The sequence below is a fragment of the Morchella importuna genome (genome assembly GCF_003444635.1).
Source record: "Morchella importuna strain M04M26 chromosome Unknown Morimp01GS018, whole genome shotgun sequence".
Classification (NCBI taxonomy): Eukaryota; Fungi; Ascomycota; class Pezizomycetes; order Pezizales; family Morchellaceae; genus Morchella; species Morchella importuna.
This window is the reverse complement of record NW_025763415.1, coordinates 91,424-109,946: the sequence shown is the minus strand read 5'-3', so window position 1 is coordinate 109,946 and position 18,523 is coordinate 91,424. Positions and strand designations below refer to the sequence as shown.

At 50.7% G+C, this 18,523-nt stretch overlaps 4 protein-coding genes across 4 annotated transcripts; 2 read left to right on the top strand and 2 right to left on the bottom strand.

Moving 5' to 3' along the window:
- Nucleotides 1-28: 28 nt before the first annotated feature.
- Nucleotides 29-922, top strand: LAJ45_06183 (uncharacterized protein; the record flags this gene model as incomplete). Its single annotated transcript, XM_046115749.1, has 3 exons — nucleotides 29-423; nucleotides 491-723; nucleotides 801-922. 3 exons carry the CDS (start codon nucleotides 29-31, stop codon nucleotides 920-922), a joined length of 750 nt encoding a protein of 249 aa, XP_045970858.1.
- Nucleotides 923-2,113: 1,191 nt separating this feature from the next.
- On the bottom strand, nucleotides 2,114-3,924 carry LAJ45_06182 (uncharacterized protein; the record flags this gene model as incomplete). Its single annotated transcript, XM_046115748.1, has 4 exons — nucleotides 2,114-2,143; nucleotides 2,223-2,766; nucleotides 2,850-3,082; nucleotides 3,166-3,924. The coding sequence occupies 4 exons, from the start codon at nucleotides 3,922-3,924 to the stop codon at nucleotides 2,114-2,116; spliced, it is 1,566 nt and encodes a 521-aa protein (XP_045970857.1).
- Nucleotides 3,925-7,212: 3,288 nt separating this feature from the next.
- LAJ45_06181 (uncharacterized protein) lies at nucleotides 7,213-8,513 on the bottom strand (the record flags this gene model as incomplete). The annotated part of the gene is made up of 3 exons (XM_046115747.1): nucleotides 7,213-7,674; nucleotides 7,739-8,338; nucleotides 8,415-8,513. 3 exons carry the CDS (start codon nucleotides 8,511-8,513, stop codon nucleotides 7,213-7,215), a joined length of 1,161 nt encoding a protein of 386 aa, XP_045970856.1.
- A 2,533-nt stretch (nucleotides 8,514-11,046) lies between these two features.
- Nucleotides 11,047-11,508, top strand: LAJ45_06180 (uncharacterized protein; the record flags this gene model as incomplete). Its single annotated transcript, XM_046115746.1, has 1 exon — nucleotides 11,047-11,508. The coding sequence occupies one exon, from the start codon at nucleotides 11,047-11,049 to the stop codon at nucleotides 11,506-11,508; it is 462 nt and encodes a 153-aa protein (XP_045970855.1).
- Between the last annotated feature and the right edge of the window lie 7,015 nt (nucleotides 11,509-18,523).

The window sequence follows — 18,523 nt, the reverse complement described above, 5'->3', positions numbered from 1 at the left end:
GCACATGATGCTGCAGCGAGTGAACAGGATGCTGCCGCAGCAGCATGCGCAGAAGAACATGATTCTACAGCAGCAGCTGAAATCTCTCTCTTCATCTGTGAGGGCAACCAAGGTCTCGCATCATGATAAGCAGCTGTTTCCCTGTTTATTTCTAGGCTGTTCCAGGGGCGGGGATAGGGGGTTTAGTGTTATGAGTAACCTAATTCAACATCAGAAACTGGTCCACGGAATGAAACACCCCCCCAGGTACAGACCCGGTATATCTTCACGCAAGGTCCCATCACATAAAAATGAGCATCCCCATGCAAAATCAGAGGGAGAGCAGGGTGGGATCTGGAGTGTAAGCTTTGAGGGTTCTTCGAGCGACCAGAAGGGTTGTCCTAAACGCCTACCGATGTCCAGCTCTATAGAACAAGGTCTGCTGTAAGATAACGCCGCTATGATCAAATATTTCTCTTCGGCGCATTACTTATTGTTGTTCAATTATCAGGTCCCACCCTCTACGTTCCTCACGTGAGGGGCGTAACACTAAACGTCAAGACTGTAACGAGGAACTCGAACAGAAATACATAAATAAAACTCCGGTTCAGATCGGCGAGCCCGAAACAATATTGGAAACTACATTATTACATGGGATAGGGGCAAAACCTATGTCCCCGCTTACCCCCGAAATAACACCGTTTAATAGCTCTGGCACCGGTTATCTAGATCCAGACCCCCCGAGTATGTCGACTATCTCGTGACACCCAAAATAATACATAAATACCTACTTATGTACTGATACTGACATGATACTATAGAGTCCTTTCGCTCTACAGAAGACAGCCCTGGACTCCAAACTTTTGAAATCATCGAGTCACTATTATCACCCGAGTCAGAGTTAATGGCATCTATGGGGGCGTTCGAGGGCAGCAAGTGGTAGGCATGAATAGGCCACCGGGTTTCTTACATACATTTGATTTTATGATCTTCAACCACAAACATGTATCTCAGCAAGTGTTATATTGACGTTATCTAAAAATTACAATCACAACCCCTCACTCGCACCCACCCTTCTACACACTAACCCAAACCATTCAAGCCCCACCACAACCACCCACCACCACCAACCTCAAAAAGCAAACCCACCACCACCACATGATACAACGTAACCCTCACCGCGCAAAAAAAAGCCCCCCCAAAAAAGCAAAAATCATAACGTCAACAAACCGAAGGGAAAAGGTGGGTGGGGTCATCTGAAGATGAAAAGAAAAGAGGTAAAAAAAAAAAGCAAAAGCAAAAGCATTGCATTGCATACAGCGAGCGGCGCCAGCGTCATCGTTCGTTCGTTCAGGTTTCAACAAATGTAGTTTCGCATGGAAATTTTTTTTTTTGTGTTTGTTGTTTTGTTTTTTGTTTAGGATCTGGAGGTGAGAATGAATGATATTAATCAAGCGGTCAATCAAGGTAGAGAGAGTTATGAAGAATTGTCGCAATTCACTCTTCACCCGATCGCCGTCTATAATCATGACCGAACACTACTTATTTAGCTATCCATCCATAGCAGTAGCAGTAGTAATTTTTGTTACAGCTCATCCCTCGCACTCCCGACCCGACCCCCGCTACTAATACAATCCCATCCCATACCCGCGCGCCCGGCCTCCCGTTCCCAAAGGAAAATTCATGACATGGATTTTTCGTAACGCATTGAACAGAAAGAAGCGTAACCATAGAAAGCGCAGAAAAAAAGAGTAACCCCCGAACCCACTTTTTGGGGCGTGACAGAAAAACAAAAGAGATAAACTAGTATATATATATATATAAAAAAGGAGACAGTGTTGTTGTGAAGGACGGAAGGAGGTGGAGAGAAGGGAAGGGTGGGTATATAGATAGCTCCGCGCCTCCTCAACGTCCTGTGTTATGTTGTGATCTGTGTTATGTCCGGCGCGGTGCGGTGTAGGGCGCCGAGTAGATGATAGGTGGTAGGTTGTGATGGTTAAGAGGTAAGAGGTAGTAAGAAGGAACAACAAGCCATTGAAAAAGAAGATGCCCGTCTATATACCCAAATGCAGCATGATAATAGTAATAAAAAGAGAGATACAAAAAAATCGGGAAAGTCCAAAAAATACATATTCTACAACTTCGGTGCCGTCGAGCCCTTTGTCTACCCACCCCCACAAACAATCAGTATCAAACCGCCAACTCCAAAACAAAAAAGCACACTAAACAAGAACCAAACATACCTCAACCACCACCATGCAAACCACACATATATCGTCCTTCTTCCCCCCATGGAAGTTCTCCCCCGGGAACAGCCTCTGCACCTCCTTGGCAAACGGGCCGTCCAGCTTTGTACTGACGCTCGCGCTCTTCGCCCTCGTCGCAATTGCCCTCGCAACCTGCGCTTGTATCCCCCTTCCGTCCGTCTCCGCGGCCACGCCCCCCAAGTTCGGCGCCGGGACGATGCCCACGTCGGCGCTGTTGACCCAGCCCTTGCCGATCTGCATCTCGTCCGTGACGACGCGCAGCACGTCCTGGATCGAGAGGTTGTCCCAGACGCCGTCCGTCGCAAAGACAACGACGTCGCCGTTGCGCAGCGAGTGCGTCGAGACCTGTGCGTCCGCCGGCTCGTCCGAGAACGGCCCGCCACCAAACTGGCGCGCCTGGGCGAGGAGCTTCTTTGGGATCATTGCGAGCTGGTAGGGTGTGTTGAAGTCGTGGGTCTGCGGGGCGGATGCATAGTGGATCTTTCCTTGGCGGATGATTAGGAAGCCAGAGTCACCAAGGCTGAGGTGAGGGCGCACATCTGCGTCAGCAATGGGTCTCACAACAACTATGTGTGTGTGGGGGGGAGGGTGTGGGGGTCTTACTTTGCGACATTGAGCTGTCCATCCGGTTTCGCGACGCCGACACAGGCCGTGCTTGCGCCGCCCGCGATTGCGTCCTCGTCCAGGATGCGGCGGTATCCCGTCTCGATAAGTTGTTTTGCGCTGACGCTTTCGGCGGTCGCTTGGTGCGCGGCCGTAGCCATGCGCTCGCAGAAAGTGTGTGAGAAGTCTGCAGAGTCGATCCCGGACTCGGCATACCCGCCCACGCCATCCGCCTTGTTTAGTTAGCCCACGGACCCCTTCAAAACTGCCCCCCCCCCCCCCACAAAGTGACACAAGGCAGGCAAGGGGGACCTACCACTCCCGCGGCGACGGCGCCACTATCGTTAATCCGTGAGACAAAGAAGGCATCTTGTCCCGCGTCCGGGCGTGACTTTCGGCGCGCGGAGTCCTGAACGCGGTTGTAGGGGTTGAAGTTGAATATGTTTGTCGTTGGACTGAAGCGCTTCTGCTTCGCGGCGAAGGATGCCGAGATGTGGTATGTGAACTTTTGCTGCTGCGGTGTAGCAGCAGCAGCCGGTACAGCAGTAGTACTAGTGGTAGTAGCTGTGGTTGCGGTATTGGTGGCACTATTAAGCACCGGCGCAGAAGTATTAAACCTCGAGTTCCCCATGGTCGAGAACGGCCGTATGGGCGTAGGAGAAACAACCAGCGGGTTTGCAATAGACGGAGACATGTATGCAGCAGTAGAGGCAAACCACTTTTCCGAGAGCAAGGACGATTTTGCAGCTATAGAGTAAGAGGAAGCAGCAGGATGGAGCTGCGAGAGGATGGGCGACACTATTATATTAGCCCGGCGCTGCTGTGGTGGAACCTGCAGCGGCACTGGCAGTGTTTCCCCTGAACAGGTGGTGGTGGTGGTGGGAGTAGTGCTGTTATTATCTCCTCCACCCGGCAATGCAGCTGCGACTGGGTGCACTCTTGCCCATTCACTGGCAGTCCTTAGCGTAGAGGAGGAAGGGGAGGAGGAGGAGGCCGTTGCTGAAGAGGACGAGGACGAGGAGGCCAGGCCACGCAGGCTACCATTGCCGCAGCGAATGCCCTGAGTCTGAGCCATAAGGCGTGAGCGCAATGAGCAGCAGCATGAGGAGCTGCTGCATGACGCTCGCATCATAGCGCCGTGAATGGGTGTGTGAGCGGAGAAGGGTGTGTGGAGGGTGTGGGAGGGTGTGGGTGTGTGGTGTGTGAGGGCCGAGTCGTGATGGTGTTGTCGAGGAGGTTGGTGAGCGGAGAAAAAAAATCAGAAAAAATAAAAAAGGGCAATTTCCTATTGCGGGGAGAGGGTGTGTGAGAATATGACAGCAACACCCAGCAAAGCAGGAGCGAGGCGGGGGGGCGAGTGAGTGTGAGAGTGAGAGTGATAGTGAAGGTGACAGGGACGAGGGGGGTTACAGTAAGTAGAGAGAGAAAGATAATTGTGAATGATAGATAATGCGAGTGCGTCCGAATCCGAGTTATAATTGTGTAGATAGTGCAGCAGCCAGCAGTCCTGAGAAATAACAACTGTCTGCTATTACTATTACTATTCACCCCACCGACAGAAAGACAGACAGACAGGTGTATCTCTCGGTCAAGGGCAAGTATATTGACGATATCGTGAATAAAGTGACGTTGAAAGAAGAGAGGAAAGACTCTTTTTCCAGTTGTTGTCAGTCAAGTCACTACTACAACAGCATACTAGCACATACCTGTCCTGCTAGACACACACAGCATACATGTAATGCTAACCTCATCCATAGCTGCAGCTGATCACACAGCCAACTCGAGCAGCGTCTATTCCCATTGAAGGCATTGAGCGTCCGTTAGTTCAGTTAATTCAGTCAGTTCAGTCAGTCAATCGTCTGTCACTTGTGTCTGTCTGTCTGTATCTAAGACTCTCTCAGCCTGTTTCTGTTTCGCTGCTCTCCCCCGGCCCCATCCATGTATGTTCCGTTCCTTGCTTGGTTGGTTGCACTCTACTTTATCTCCATAGTCCATACTCTATCTCCTCTCCACCTGTAACACTCCTCCCTCCTCGTAACGGCGCCTACCTGTCACTTTGCGGGGAGGAGGGCCCACTTCCTGGTAAACCCCCCCAGAGACACTTTCTAAGACATCTCGATATCAACAGTTATCTCGCACCCGCAACACCACCAATCCCCCGATACTTCTCCCCCGATACATACCTTCCCAATTCCTCCGCAATCACCACCAACACATCCCCATCCACCAGTCATTTTGGTCCGCCGCGGCAAACCACAGACAGCTCCCCTAATTACATGCGCCAACCCTGAAACACCCAGCCAGCCAGCCCGCGAATAGAGTACATACACTACATTCATGTACCACGCAGATACAATAGAGTATTATTACAACACCCTCCCCTCCCCTCCCCTCTCTCCCTCCCTCCGTCGCACCCCTCCCTCTCCCTCTCCTCCACCCTTCCATGCATCCTTCGGTACCACAAGATCTCTCTCCAGCGTAAATACCCGGGGTCCACCACTCACCTCACCTCCACCACCGTGATCACCTCCGAGCGCCCCTCTAAAAAAAACCCTCACATTGCACCTAACCGAACCGAACCTCGCCATCAATATCCTCGGATCCCCCAAAACGTCTCGTGCTTCCTCCCTCCCTCCTCGCCTCGGGTCAGTCCAGCCATCTATCCAGCCTCCCCAGAAAACTAAAAACCAAAAGAAAAAAGATCCCCGCCAAGAAGAAAGCGACGGTGGGTGGTACATACATAGCGTAATAGCGTAATAGCGTAACCAGAGATGATCCGAGCAGGCATTGATATTAACCCTTCCCCACAAAAACCCACAAACGGCCGGCGGGCAGTATATGTACCGTACAGTGAAACAAAAACCCCCCCCGGTTGAAACAAGACAAACAATCTACAATCTACATAAATAAATGTCGTACATGAACAAAACAAAACAAAGCGATCTACGTGCTATAGAGTACTCGTAGCTTTATAGCGTTTCCGAACACGACCAATATTGCATGACATATAAAAAGGTGGATTTGGCGCTTTTTCGTATGTCATGCAATATTGGTCGTGTTCGGAAACGCTATAAAGCTACGAGTAGAGTACTTTGCATAGGCAATGCAAGGCCGGCAGGCAGGCAGGTAGGCCGGTAATCTATCTGCTGCTGCTGCTCCCGGTTAATACTCTATATTCTGTGCAGGAGGGAGGGCCCGGCGCCGGGCATACATAACCTTCATGGCATTTGTAGATCGCAGCCAGCTGCAGTACTCTACAGTCTAGAGTACAGCGTTGAGGGCATAAACAGGGCGAGACAGAATTAAAGCAAAAACCAAAGACAGAACGATAGAGCTCTCTCAGAGCACTCCAGTTCTATCTACCAAACCAAAGCCCGTAAACTACACTAAAGTACTGCCATCTCCCCCTCACCCTCCCGCTCCCGTAAACACCCTCTCCCGCCCCTCCCGCCCCTCTCTCTCCCGCGCCCACTCCCACTCCCGCGCTCCAGCCATCCAGCCAATCCCAACGCCCGTACGTCCACAAACCACTACCCCCCCCTCCCCCCTCTACATACCAGCCGCTCCCTCCCTTCCTCCCGCTGTAAACTGCACACAACCGTGGCTCCCGCGGGCCACTGACACTGACACTGACACCAAAACCAAACCACACCCACGCCGCAAACCCCGATGGTAGGGCGAACGATGATGCCCGATGAAACTGCACTCTCACACACATATACACATACACTCAGGCAGATTCACAACCTCGTGTATGTATTAACAGTGCAGCGTAGGTAGAGTAGGTATGTGGGTGTGGGCGTGGGCGTGGGCGTGGGCGTGCATTGCGATTCGCATGTTCGTGTTGGTCTGTTTTTTACACGGGTGCTCGAGTGGACCTCAGTAAATGTATGTATGTATGTAGCTTGTGATTATGTATGGTTGAGAGTTTTTTTTTTTTTGTACGTAGTCTTGATTCGCCGATTGATGGTTCGCAATTCATGGTTCGCAATTCGTAATACCTACTCTATAGACAGACAAGACAAAACAGACAAAACAGACAGAGCCCACGGTCCAATTGATAATTCCTATTCTCGGAATGCCATTTCCATATCTATTTTCATGCACGACACCAGTATCACGTGCTCATACATGTAGTTACTCAGCTACCCAGCTAGCTATCGGTATCCTAGTCATTGCCCGTCCGCATGCAATCACAGCTCATCACTCGGACCATCCCATTCTACACAGCTAATCTATCATACACTCCACCCCACGCCACTCCACCCCTCCCCACTCAACAGGGACAAGAAAAGGAAGACAGCAAAAAAAATCGCTATTGCAAAAGATAAAAATAAATAAGAGAAAGAGACGACACTACTTACTACAACTCATCATGCCAATGCTCCTCCGCCCCCTCCCCACCCTTCCCCAACACCACTTTCTCCTCCTCCTCCTCCTCCTCCTCCTCCTCCTCCTCCTCCTCCGTAGCCTTCTTCTTTTTCTTCCCCTCTCCCGCTACCGCCGACTTCTTCTTCTTTCCTTTTTTCTTCTCAACCTTACTCTGGCCCTCCTCGGCCTCGCCGGCGGTGAGTCCTAAGGCGGCCTGCAGCAGCTCTAGGGCCTCCGTGCGTTCGATCTCGGCCTTCTGCTCGTAGTACTCGGCGAGTGTCTCTGGGTCCATAATCTCCCTGCACTGCACGGCATTCGCGCGGTCTTCGCGCGGCGGGAGGAAGGCGACGTCGTCGCAGAGGCGCGGGGTGTACACTACCATGAGGTAGCAGCAGATGGAGATTTCCTTGATCCAGCCGATACGGTCGTGGGTTCCTTTTGTCGAGCAGTGAAACTACACCTATGGCGTCAGTAAGTCACATCCATGTACCCAAACTAACCCGAATACCAAGACTCACCTGGATCTCAATCTTCCTCTCCTTCCTCGTCAAATCACATGTCGTCCCACCACCCAATTTCTGCACCAAAAAGCGCAGCTCCCCCGTCGCCTGCAGCTCTGTCCCGGCACCCTTGCCCTTCTCTCTCTCCCTCTGTTCCGGAGTTACCATTCCCAGGACATAACTCGGCGTCATTGGATCCTCCGCCGGCGGCCACTGCGCATTATTCCCGGCGGTCGGCGCCTTCTGGTGGAACTGTCTGACCTCGCGGTTATGGCAATACGAGTACGACCACCATCCCGACACAAAATATAGACACTCCCCCTCGAGCCCACTGAGCAGCTCCCACCCGCGCGTAGTCGCCCGTGCAAGCTCCTTCTCCTCCGCAGCGCGGGAGAGCTCCTTCTCGGTTGCGTTAAGGGCCGGCGGCGCCTGCACGACGGGAACGGAGCATAGGTACTGCCGGTTGTTGAGCCAGAGCGCTTCGTAGGACTCGGAGGAGGTTGCGGCGTCGTTGGGGGTGGTGGTGGAGTCGGGGGAGGCGGAGGAGGTGGGGGCCTGCGCGAGGAGGGCGGATGCTTCCGAGGCGGGGATGGGCTCCTGCGGGAATTGGATCTCGTACTGGGGTGGAAACAGGTTAGTGACACTTGTGCGGGCAGCAGAGAGGGGGGAGGGGGAGCTCCGACAGCGAGCTTACCTGCGGGAAAGCTAGGATGTCATCATTGACGCTGAAGAGGCCGTTGACGGTAGTAGCCGCAGAGGCTGCAGCAAGGAGCACGAGGGCGCCCCGAACCATAGTTTATTTATGGCTTCTGTGAGGAGTGCGGTTTCGTGGAGGAGAGGGTGAGTTGTGGGAGAAGGAGGGGGGGGGGGGGGTTGCGAGTCGAGAGCAAACAAAGTCGAGGTAAGGCACAGTTGTGATATCTGTCTTGTTGGGTGAGGCTCCCAAACCCGATCCTGGTTGAGGCCAAGTTTCAGAAGCAGCCAACTGCTGCAGGGCGCGCGTCTACAGGAATAGCTGGAACGCGCTTGGGACTTTCCGGGGCGAGGAGATGTCTCTGCATTCACAGTGACAGATGAAGAGATTCAGGAGAGTGGGAGAGTGACAGCTGAGTGACAGCAGTGAAGACAGTGAGTGTGAGAGAATGTCTGTGAGAGAGAGCTGTGTGTTTCACTGAGTGTTTCTGTAGACAGAAGGAAAGAAAGACAGAGACAGCTCAAGCGAGGACACCCTGCCACGTGACAGCAACAGTTATTAATACATTTATCCTGCATACATCTTATATCCTTCACACGACAGCACTCGCCCGGGTCTCTTCCAGCGACGGGCAAAGTCCCTCACATCTCTTTACAAGTGTCACTCAGTTCCCAGCAGTTCTACCGGCGGCATTCTCCGTTAGTAATTAGTAAGTCCAATTCCGCGCTAGTAGATAATTTGTTTGCTTGCTTATAAAAATTGTTTAGCAGCTGTCACACACGGTCGCATGGCCCAATGGCAAGGCGCTTGACTACGATTCATATCCGAAATCAAGAGATTCCAGGTTCGACCCCTGGTGCGATCATTATCGAGTTCATCGTTTTCTGTAGTAACGATAAACTTTTTTTTTGGTGTTCCACTTATCCGTGCGCAGCGGGGAAGCCCTTGCGACACGTCGGCATGAAAGTAAAAAGCTGAGTTAGACATACCAGGTGTGAACTAGATACATGTATCTCCTCTAACTGCCACAGCAAGGATTGACCTGGACTACCTACTAAGTAACCCGCACCCGCCTGCCGAATTAGTAAGCGCACTACACCGAGTCATAATCCATGATTCCACCGTCGAACCTCCGACACACACCGGGCAACCCGAGATACGGCCACGGGGACCGAGTGATATTTCATGAGTTATATTAACCTAGTGACTTTACAACCGGGCCCCTTTTTTTGCTTCCTAACTATACCGCTGCCGCTATATTGTTCTATAATTGATGCAGATACAAAGCGGCCGGTAGAGCCTTGTTATCCCAGTGGCGGAGACCTTATGCATTTCTACCTAAAAACACCCCGGTACTCTATCCACACACAGCGCGACATAACCAACTGCACGACTGGCGCTGAAATTTAGGGATTCTTTATTCTTTAAAGTGCTATCTAATTGTGGATATTAATTGCATGTACTGAGAGCTGCTGGCCTATACGTATACTTGTACATCCTGCATCTATCCTCGCGACAGAGCAGGGCAGAGAAAAGCGGAAAGGGGACAGAGGAAGACAGGGTCGGACAGAGCACTAAAGCTCATTCTGCCTGCCCAACTCCTCCAAGAACTCCTTCCTTGTCTTCCCCGCGCCCGCGCCCGAAAGGCCATTATAGCCCTTCACCCGACCCTCCTCTATCAGCGTACCACAACTCCTGATGTACTTTCCACCTCGATTCGCTGGAAGGCAACACCCTTAGTCAAAGCCTTTGTAACACCTGCAGCCTGTTGCCACACAACTAAGCCTGCATGAATGAGCTGCCGCTAGGTGTAAGCTTAATCATTGCTGTAGAGCTTCCGCTTATTGAGACTTCCAGGCATAGTCTCTTCCCAATGCGGACTTCCAATGCTCAGAGGATGTGGAGATCGCTGAGCAGTCAGAGCTTCACTCTGGCTAGCCTTCTAATCATTGGGCGAGGCACAGACTCGTCCAGTCATTGCTCCCATGAGTAATCTCTTCCTAGCGCTCAGAATGTAGTTATCTCTGACAGCTGGTAGCTAACCACACTGCCGTACTTGGCATATCACTGTGCAACTGGCTTCTAACAATAACTCTCAGCATGTAACCGGGCCCTGTGTGTACTCATACACCAGACAGTTGAAATGGCTCCGTTACACCCCCTCTCACAGAGGGGACCTTATCTCAATTAACCTGTTCCTGCCAACCTCCCTCAACTCCCACTCCACCCTCACGATAACCAACATCTATAAGAGACGCTCCCTCTAACACCGCACGCAACCCTGAAGGACCCTCGATTCAACCCCCGACTGAAATCCTTCACCCAATACCCCCTAAGACCCCCTCATCGCGTCATTTAGGACAACTTTCACCCTACATACACACCCTCCCCCGCAAGCGACCCATCGCCAGGAACTTCTCGAAGGGGAACTGCCGCTCACTCAAGGTCCATTCACTCACACCGCCACAGACCAACAACATTTTTCACTCCTCAGAACCTTTACCCCGACCCAAGCCTGGCATAAGCCTCCTCACCCAGTCACTCCAGCCGCCGCCACTTCGTCTCCTGCGACCCATCAGAAAGAATGGCAAACGAGGTAGCGCATGGAACCGAGCGTAGCCGGCGCTAGCAAATGGCATGCTTCGAGCGTACATGGCACAGAGAACTCGCCACCTCTTCATACCAGCATTGGCGACTGTCGGCAGCTCCCACGCGAGCTTTGCGGCGTGGACGGGACCTCCGAAGGACTGTTGCAGCACCACAAACCATTTGGTCCGATTGGAACAGCCGTACTCGAGTACGGGGGACTCGGCGAGCGTGTGGAATGATGGCGTTGCGACACGTCACGGCGGGCGGGCAGGGAGGGCCCCGAACACAGCTTGAGGTCAGCCCGATAGGCAAGACATTTGGCTTCTTGCCAATGTTGGAGTATTTAAGTCTCAGCGCTGCGAGAAAGAGGGCTACGAAGGACCGCGGCATGGCGCGCAGGGAATGTACAGCGAAGGTGCACCTAGTTCCAGACGTTGGAGCGGATGCGACCAACACGAGCTCCGCAGATGCCGCCTGGGATGCGAGAGGCATTAGAGCGTCGTAATGACAGAGGTAAAGACCTAGAGGGTTGCAGCTCCACACCCAGCCTGCGCAGAGACCTCTGTGAGGGCACGCATCAAGTGGAGGAAGGTTGCTCTCCCTGGTGACTCATAACGAAGTCGACTGGAGAGATCTGATTGGTGGATAGCCGGGTGTGGTAATATCTTAGGACTGGGCACATGGCAAAGACTGGTTGGAAAATTACATGGATAAGGATGACAATCACTCACACCATCTAACTGCGGCCAGTCCTCACAAGGCTACTAAGTCGACGGTCGTAGCGCACCGCCTTCTGGCGCGAGCGGTACTGGGAACTGACTTTACGATTACCACAGGAATGCGCCCAGCCCCCCTTCACGCAGGAAGACTATCACTAAGCTGATGTGGATAAGTCCAGAGCGCTCAATAACTTGAAACCAGAGCTATACTGAATAACAAGAAAAGGATCGCACAAGCTCACCATAGAGAAAGAACTGGTTCGCATTACACGGTAATTGCACTATATACGCAGAGGTTAACATTAGATGGGCCTACAGGGAAAACAGCTCGAGAGTATGGGTACTCAGGAAGGGTTCATCTAAGCTCTGAAACGTCAAATAGGAGCAATGCGCATGAGCATCGTTTCCGGCAACTCTTCTTACAGAGCATCTATTGTGGACGAGCCCACACACACGGCACCGGTGCACCGAACGGGTGTCCTCGACTCCCATGCCTAGAACCTATACCCTACTCACAGAGAATCGACGGCTGTGTTATACTTTTTCTGAGGCTGAGAGAGAGAGTCAATTTCTGGACGCTCTCTTCAAAACATCACGAGTTCTCTGAATAAACCGCGGCCCTGTCGATACTCCGCCCACACACAAACTCCTGAACTTCTCTCGTCACGTCTCCATCGACATCTCACTTATAGGCGGAACCACACTCCTTGGAATAAGGAGAAGGTTAAGAGCGTTATATTGAAGCAGCACGCGCCTTCGGGCAGCCACACGCACCAGTCCGAGACGGGGGTGTCGAGGCTCTCCTCACCCACTCGGGCTATCCGAGAAACCATCCTAACACACTAGTGTGCGACCAAGGCACGGCAAAATATCATCAGTGACCCAACCTCCACATCCATGCAAGGGCCTCCCTCCCCAAGTACTCATCTCAAACTCATCAACCAAATTCAACAATAAGAAATCATCCGGAGCCATATTCCGTACTTCGCACCTCACTTCACAAACCCTTCAAAAGACACAGATGACTCTGGAGTACACTCGAGAGAGAGAGCTTCCACACGAACATAGAGCATCTGACTACACCACTTGGCTCGCCACCGCAATCCATAACCACGAAATAAATCGTGGCTACTCTCCAAACCCTCATTCAAGATAAAAGTTCCCTCCTGAGGACTAGTAAATTTTGTGTTCTACTACGGGTGCCTTATAAATGTTAACAGAAGAGCGCATTCTGCTTCTTCTTCTTAACTCGGCTCAAACCGGCAAGCATTCTCGGGCGCGACGCGGTCGAGTCCCGGCCCTATGAAATCAAGTGTTAGCAACAAATGCCATCGATTTGGATGCAGTGAGTATAAAGCCCGCGAGCCCCTCGCATCCAGGACAGGAAGCAAGCAGACGCACGAGTCCAGACGCTCGTCTGGGCCAGGTGGTGCCACCCCTCCACTCTATGAAACCAAACGCGCCATGAAGAGCAAACGCCAGCAGAGCCTGAGAAGCGGGTCTGTCCGACTCTGAGGTCTTCCATAGACGAACATACGCAGAAGAGTGGGAGGCACGGGGACGAAGAACTCGAGGCGGAGAGGCTCGCAAAGCTATACACCTACTTAGCGGGATCGAGCCAGGAGCAGTTCATCTCGGCGCGCTGAACAGCAGACGGGCAAGCCAAGAAGCACAGCTATCAATCTGTTCGACTCCCCTCCATACAGCTAATCTCGAACCACTGGGTCCTATCGTTCCTCTCCGACAGGCATATTACCCTCCTCTACAAGGGTTCCCCAAGAATCCCAACTCCCGTCCAAGTCGGCGTCCCCCAAGGCTCCCCCATCTCACCCCTACTCTTTGTCATATACATGAACATCCTACATCTACACGACCCCTCCCCAGGGCTCACCTTATCCTACGTCGACGACTTCGCAATAACCGTGGGCTCCCCCAGCTACCAACAAAACATCCACATCCTCGAAGAACACTTCAAGGCGGTCACAACCATCACGGCCGCCCAGAACACTACCTTCTCGATCCCCAAAACTGAGCTCATGCACTGGCGAACCCCCAAAAACAAGGCACCAGTCTGCACTCTCCCCATCACCCTCGACAATCAGATCTTCCACCCAGGCCACCAAGTCAGATGGGTCGGCTTCTGGCTGTCCCCCAACTTCAACCCAAACACCCACTTCATCCGCCGCCTAGCCTCCGCCCAAGCCAGCTTCGGAGTCCTCCAGAGATTCTCCTCTGCCGGCAAGGGCCTCTCCTCATCTAATTGTAGGAAAATCGCCCTACTCGCTATCCGCCCGATGCTCACATACGGGGCGTTCGTCCTCACCCCCACCAGCTCCATCAAGGCCATGAATAAATTCTGGTACTCAGTGCTCAGATGGGCCACCGGCTGCTTCAGAGCAACCAACCGTCGGGTCCTCTGCGCAGAGGCCCACTGTCCCCCCTCATCAACTACATCCACTACCTGAAAACGAAGTTCGCCATCCGCGTTCTACTCGCCCACCCCCTCAACAACCCTGTGACAGGACGCTGCGACCCCTCTTTCCCTACCCTGACACCCGACAGGGTCCCCTCCCACACCCGCCTCCTACGCGGCCGCCCCAACCCACCTAAGAAGTGGAACTCGACGGCAACAAAAGGAGTAAACTACCTCCCCATTGAACATCTCTGTTCCCTTCTCCGACATCCGATCGCAAGAGGAACCAACCACAAGCTCCTCCCAAAACAAGCAAAAGACCAGATGCTAAGCAATTGGGCCAACGACTTCCCAACCCCCCCCTACTACTCCTACCCTCTCACCACAAGCCCTGAACACTTCATGGACCTACAAAAATTCACGGCCACTCGAATCCACCAGATGAGAGCCCAAAAAAGCTACCTTAGAGGTCACAAATCATGGCTCAACCTCCACCTCTCCGACACATGTGACAGATGTGGCGAGGGCCCCGAAACCACCGAACACGCTATTTTCACATGCCGAACAAAAGCAACCCAACGCTCCCAATTCCTCACAGGGATAAACACCCTCGAGGAGATCTGGAATAACCACGCAAACACTCTGGCCCTAGCAGCCTTCATCACCGCCACCAAGACGAATTACCCCAGAAAGGAGCACATCTCCCCACTACTTTCCGGATCTGAGACATCAAGCTCCCTCAGCTCCCCCCCCTCCACCACCTAGCCACCGCAAACCCCTCCCCACCACCACCATAAGGGGGAACACCGCACACCCAAGACCCTCAAAAGGGCAACAGGTTATTTAAAACCAGCAGGAAGAATTTCTTATGTCGGATATGGACCGCCAAAGTTCGTTGTTTCCTAGCCATTAGTCAACCAGTACGAGTACGCAGTTACTTTTCCTTACATTTCCTTTGTTCATCTGGGGTTGTGACATTTTGTTGTTCGCCGGGGAGAGGTATTTTTATGCCATAGTCTTTGACTGCATGCAGAGTTTTGTACCTAGAATCAATTAAAACTACATGATTTAAAAAAAAAAAAAAAAAAAAAAGATCACTTCAGCATTAGCCAATACAGTACCCCACTGTAGTTTATCTCTGTGGTGCGCTACTCGAGTACATACGTAGAAAGATCTGTGCTGCGGCGCTGGAGCTAGAGTAGCTTCTTCAAGATGAGATCAGTGGCCAAGTACTGCACACAATGGGCGGTCCGGTGGAAAAGGCTTTATATAAATCCTTGATACCCGCTAGCCGGAGGAGCCGAAGAGATTAGTATTGAAAAAAGAAGGTTTAACATACAAGTACATGTAGTACCCTGCTGCCCACGGAATTGAGTCCGGAAAATACATATGGATAGTGATGGGGGTGAGGGTGCTCGAGACTACCACTTGTGAGATTTCTCAGCAATGATGAGCCCGTTCTCATGAGCTCATGAGAATGTTGCAACTATATTAATCCAACCTGGTATCGAATATACGCCGCCATAAAGACTTCAATGGTAAGAATAACAGGCAAGTCTAGCTTTAGAAGCAGTGGAAATTGATAGGAAAAGGGTTGGTACTTGGGATCAACATTCCGCCAGGTTCTCTTCATTTTCTGACCGTTTATTGCATGATAACAGACAATTTTATGAGAGTGTTCTCATCAGAATGGCCCACTTATTTCCTTAAATATACTAGTATTGCCTCGCTTATCCTAGTTCACACTGTCTCGAGACGTCTTGAGACTTTTCTCTCAATTCTCGAGACCAAAAGCCTCATGGGTTTCCCGAGAAGTCTCAGGCTCACCCCCATCACTACATATGGACCGAATACCAGACTGGTAGGGGATGTTACTTGAAAACGGTTCTTGGACTAGCACATTTCTCAGCCAATTGTCGATATATTTACTCACAAGAGACTCAGTTACTTCACGAATTGGCTGGCAGCACACATGTATGGGAAGCTTGAGAGGTTTACAATGTCAATATCCCACATGAATCACGCAAAGGTTAATGACGAGATTGTCCCGTATTCCGTAGTAAGAGTTTAGATTAAATATCATCTGACTGACTGCGAAGGAAACAAAAATACCACGTGAACCGTCCGTATTCGATGGGGGTTTAGCTGCCCGCGGCCGGGAATTCGAGCGCTGGCAGAATCCGCATTGACACTTCAATAGAAGATCTAGACCAGATTGGCGGCCGAATGGTTGGTTTTAAAACAAGCTTTGTGGAGCTACTTCGCGGGAAGAGGGCTGAATTTCTTTAGGAATTAATGGTTTATGCGCACCTTGCTTGGTAAGGTCTGTGGATGGATTTCTTGAATTTAGCGCAGTTGACTTTCGCGGTTTTGGGATTGGGGTAATAGGCATTGTCTTTAGGGGGAGTGCGTAAAAACTTTTCTCTCGGCTTCTCTCGATCATACGATTGAAATGACATCCGAGAAGAGTGGGGGAGCTAGTATTAGCCAAGTATGTAAACGGCCGGGACTAATGCTACATGATATAATCCCGCGTGGAGTTGTGACCCACGATGCAGACTTAACTTCACTGGCGTTGGCTTATGAGTCTTTTCAGACTCGTTTTTGCCATTTATAAGTTTCTGTACTCAGAGAACCCGGAGTACATGAAAGGACCCGTAACCCTCTTTCTACGAAAGTGATTGCCCTCACACAGCCCAGCAAAGCCAAGGTGCAAGGTAGATACACAAACATATTCCTAGTCTTCATTCCATTGAGTTAACTTACAGGGATGATATTTCTCTCCTTCACTTGATTAGAGTAGTATATATGTTAGCTGTGATGGCTGTTGTCATCGACATCATACCTATCTGTGAGTACCGGTTTCGAAATTCTTCTCAGGTGGAAGGAAATACAGTAAAACCTATCAGAATTCCACCCCCGTGGTGGCCGAATTTTGCTAGAATTATCGTAGTGATGGAATTTAGAGAGGTATTTGTTAGCAAACTACAGGTATCGTTCTCTCCAACCGCTGGAAGTTTTGTAGGGATGGAATTTCGAGAGGGTAGAATTTTGATAGGTTTCTCTGTACGCGGGATATTTCTACTCTTTTCGTACCGAGTTAATATATCCCACATATGTTTTCCAGCCACTAGAACGTCGGTCGGCCATCGCCGATGGATCAAATCTTCTGATTAGTGATGGGCACGAGACGAGACGAGACGAGACGAGACTTCCCCAAATCTTGTCTCGTCTTAGATTCTTTTGAAAGTCTCGAGACAATGGGTTAGTCTCGTCAAAGTCTCGAGACTTTTCATGGCTGGGAAAGCTCTGCAATTATGCTAATTAATGCAAATAAATGCAAATAAAGGTCAAGATTTTCTTTATTTTCTTCATCTCATTTTTGAGCTGGGGCTGGAGTATTTATTTAGGTGAGGAAAAAAAATTCAAAAATGTCTCGAGACTTATCTAGATACCTCCGGACCTGGTCTTGTCCCGTGCCCATCACTACTTCTCATACGGTAATGGACCTAGCTCGGGCCGAGGAATAGGTGGCTTTCACAATTGTAACGTTATTGTACACTGCACGTGGCCTATCACTGGATTAGTTATCGGAGCCTTTTGTTGTGCTCTTAGGTGTATGAGGCCAATGTCACGGTCAGTCACGACGAGCCGAACTGGGTAGCCCGATCTGGGGGCGGCATCGAGTGACTGTTGGTGACGGGCAATGTCTGATTTCATGGATGATCACTCGGCTTGGAACAAAAGCCAAGTGGGGGAGGATGTGTTGATAGTATACTATTCTGGTTTCTAGTATCACCGGTAATAAAAGAAACGACCAACTTGTGGTTCTCGGATTATATTAGTACGTCCAAATACTTCACTGTTTCTATCACTGGCCTTATAACAGGGAAGTATAGACCAACAGTACGAATATAGAATAACTTTACTTACATATCTAGCAAGATGATATAGAAAGAGTTGTTGGAACTCAAATGCAAACGCTTGTCAAAGTCGTATTGAGCCTAGTTTCATAGAATATCACTCGTGATCGACGGGCATTAACACGATATTCCATTTATCGTTTGGATAAGCAGCACAATCTCCATACATAGTCCACCGTAAGCAATGATTCTGCACAGGGTTCATATATTCTATCTTAGTGATGACCGTAATCTAAACTATAATCCAGATCTGTATACACTCCTTTAAGAAGTCCTACAAAAAGTACTCCCATCGGGTCTCTAGACCTATCCTTAAACTCCGTATTGGTATTTCCACACCCCCTCAAGTTCATATACATTTAATTACCTATTACCAAAATTCCATCAAAAATTTAATGATACTGACCTATATATAAATAATTATAATCTAGCGATCTTCTCGTCATAATTCATCATAAGACATCC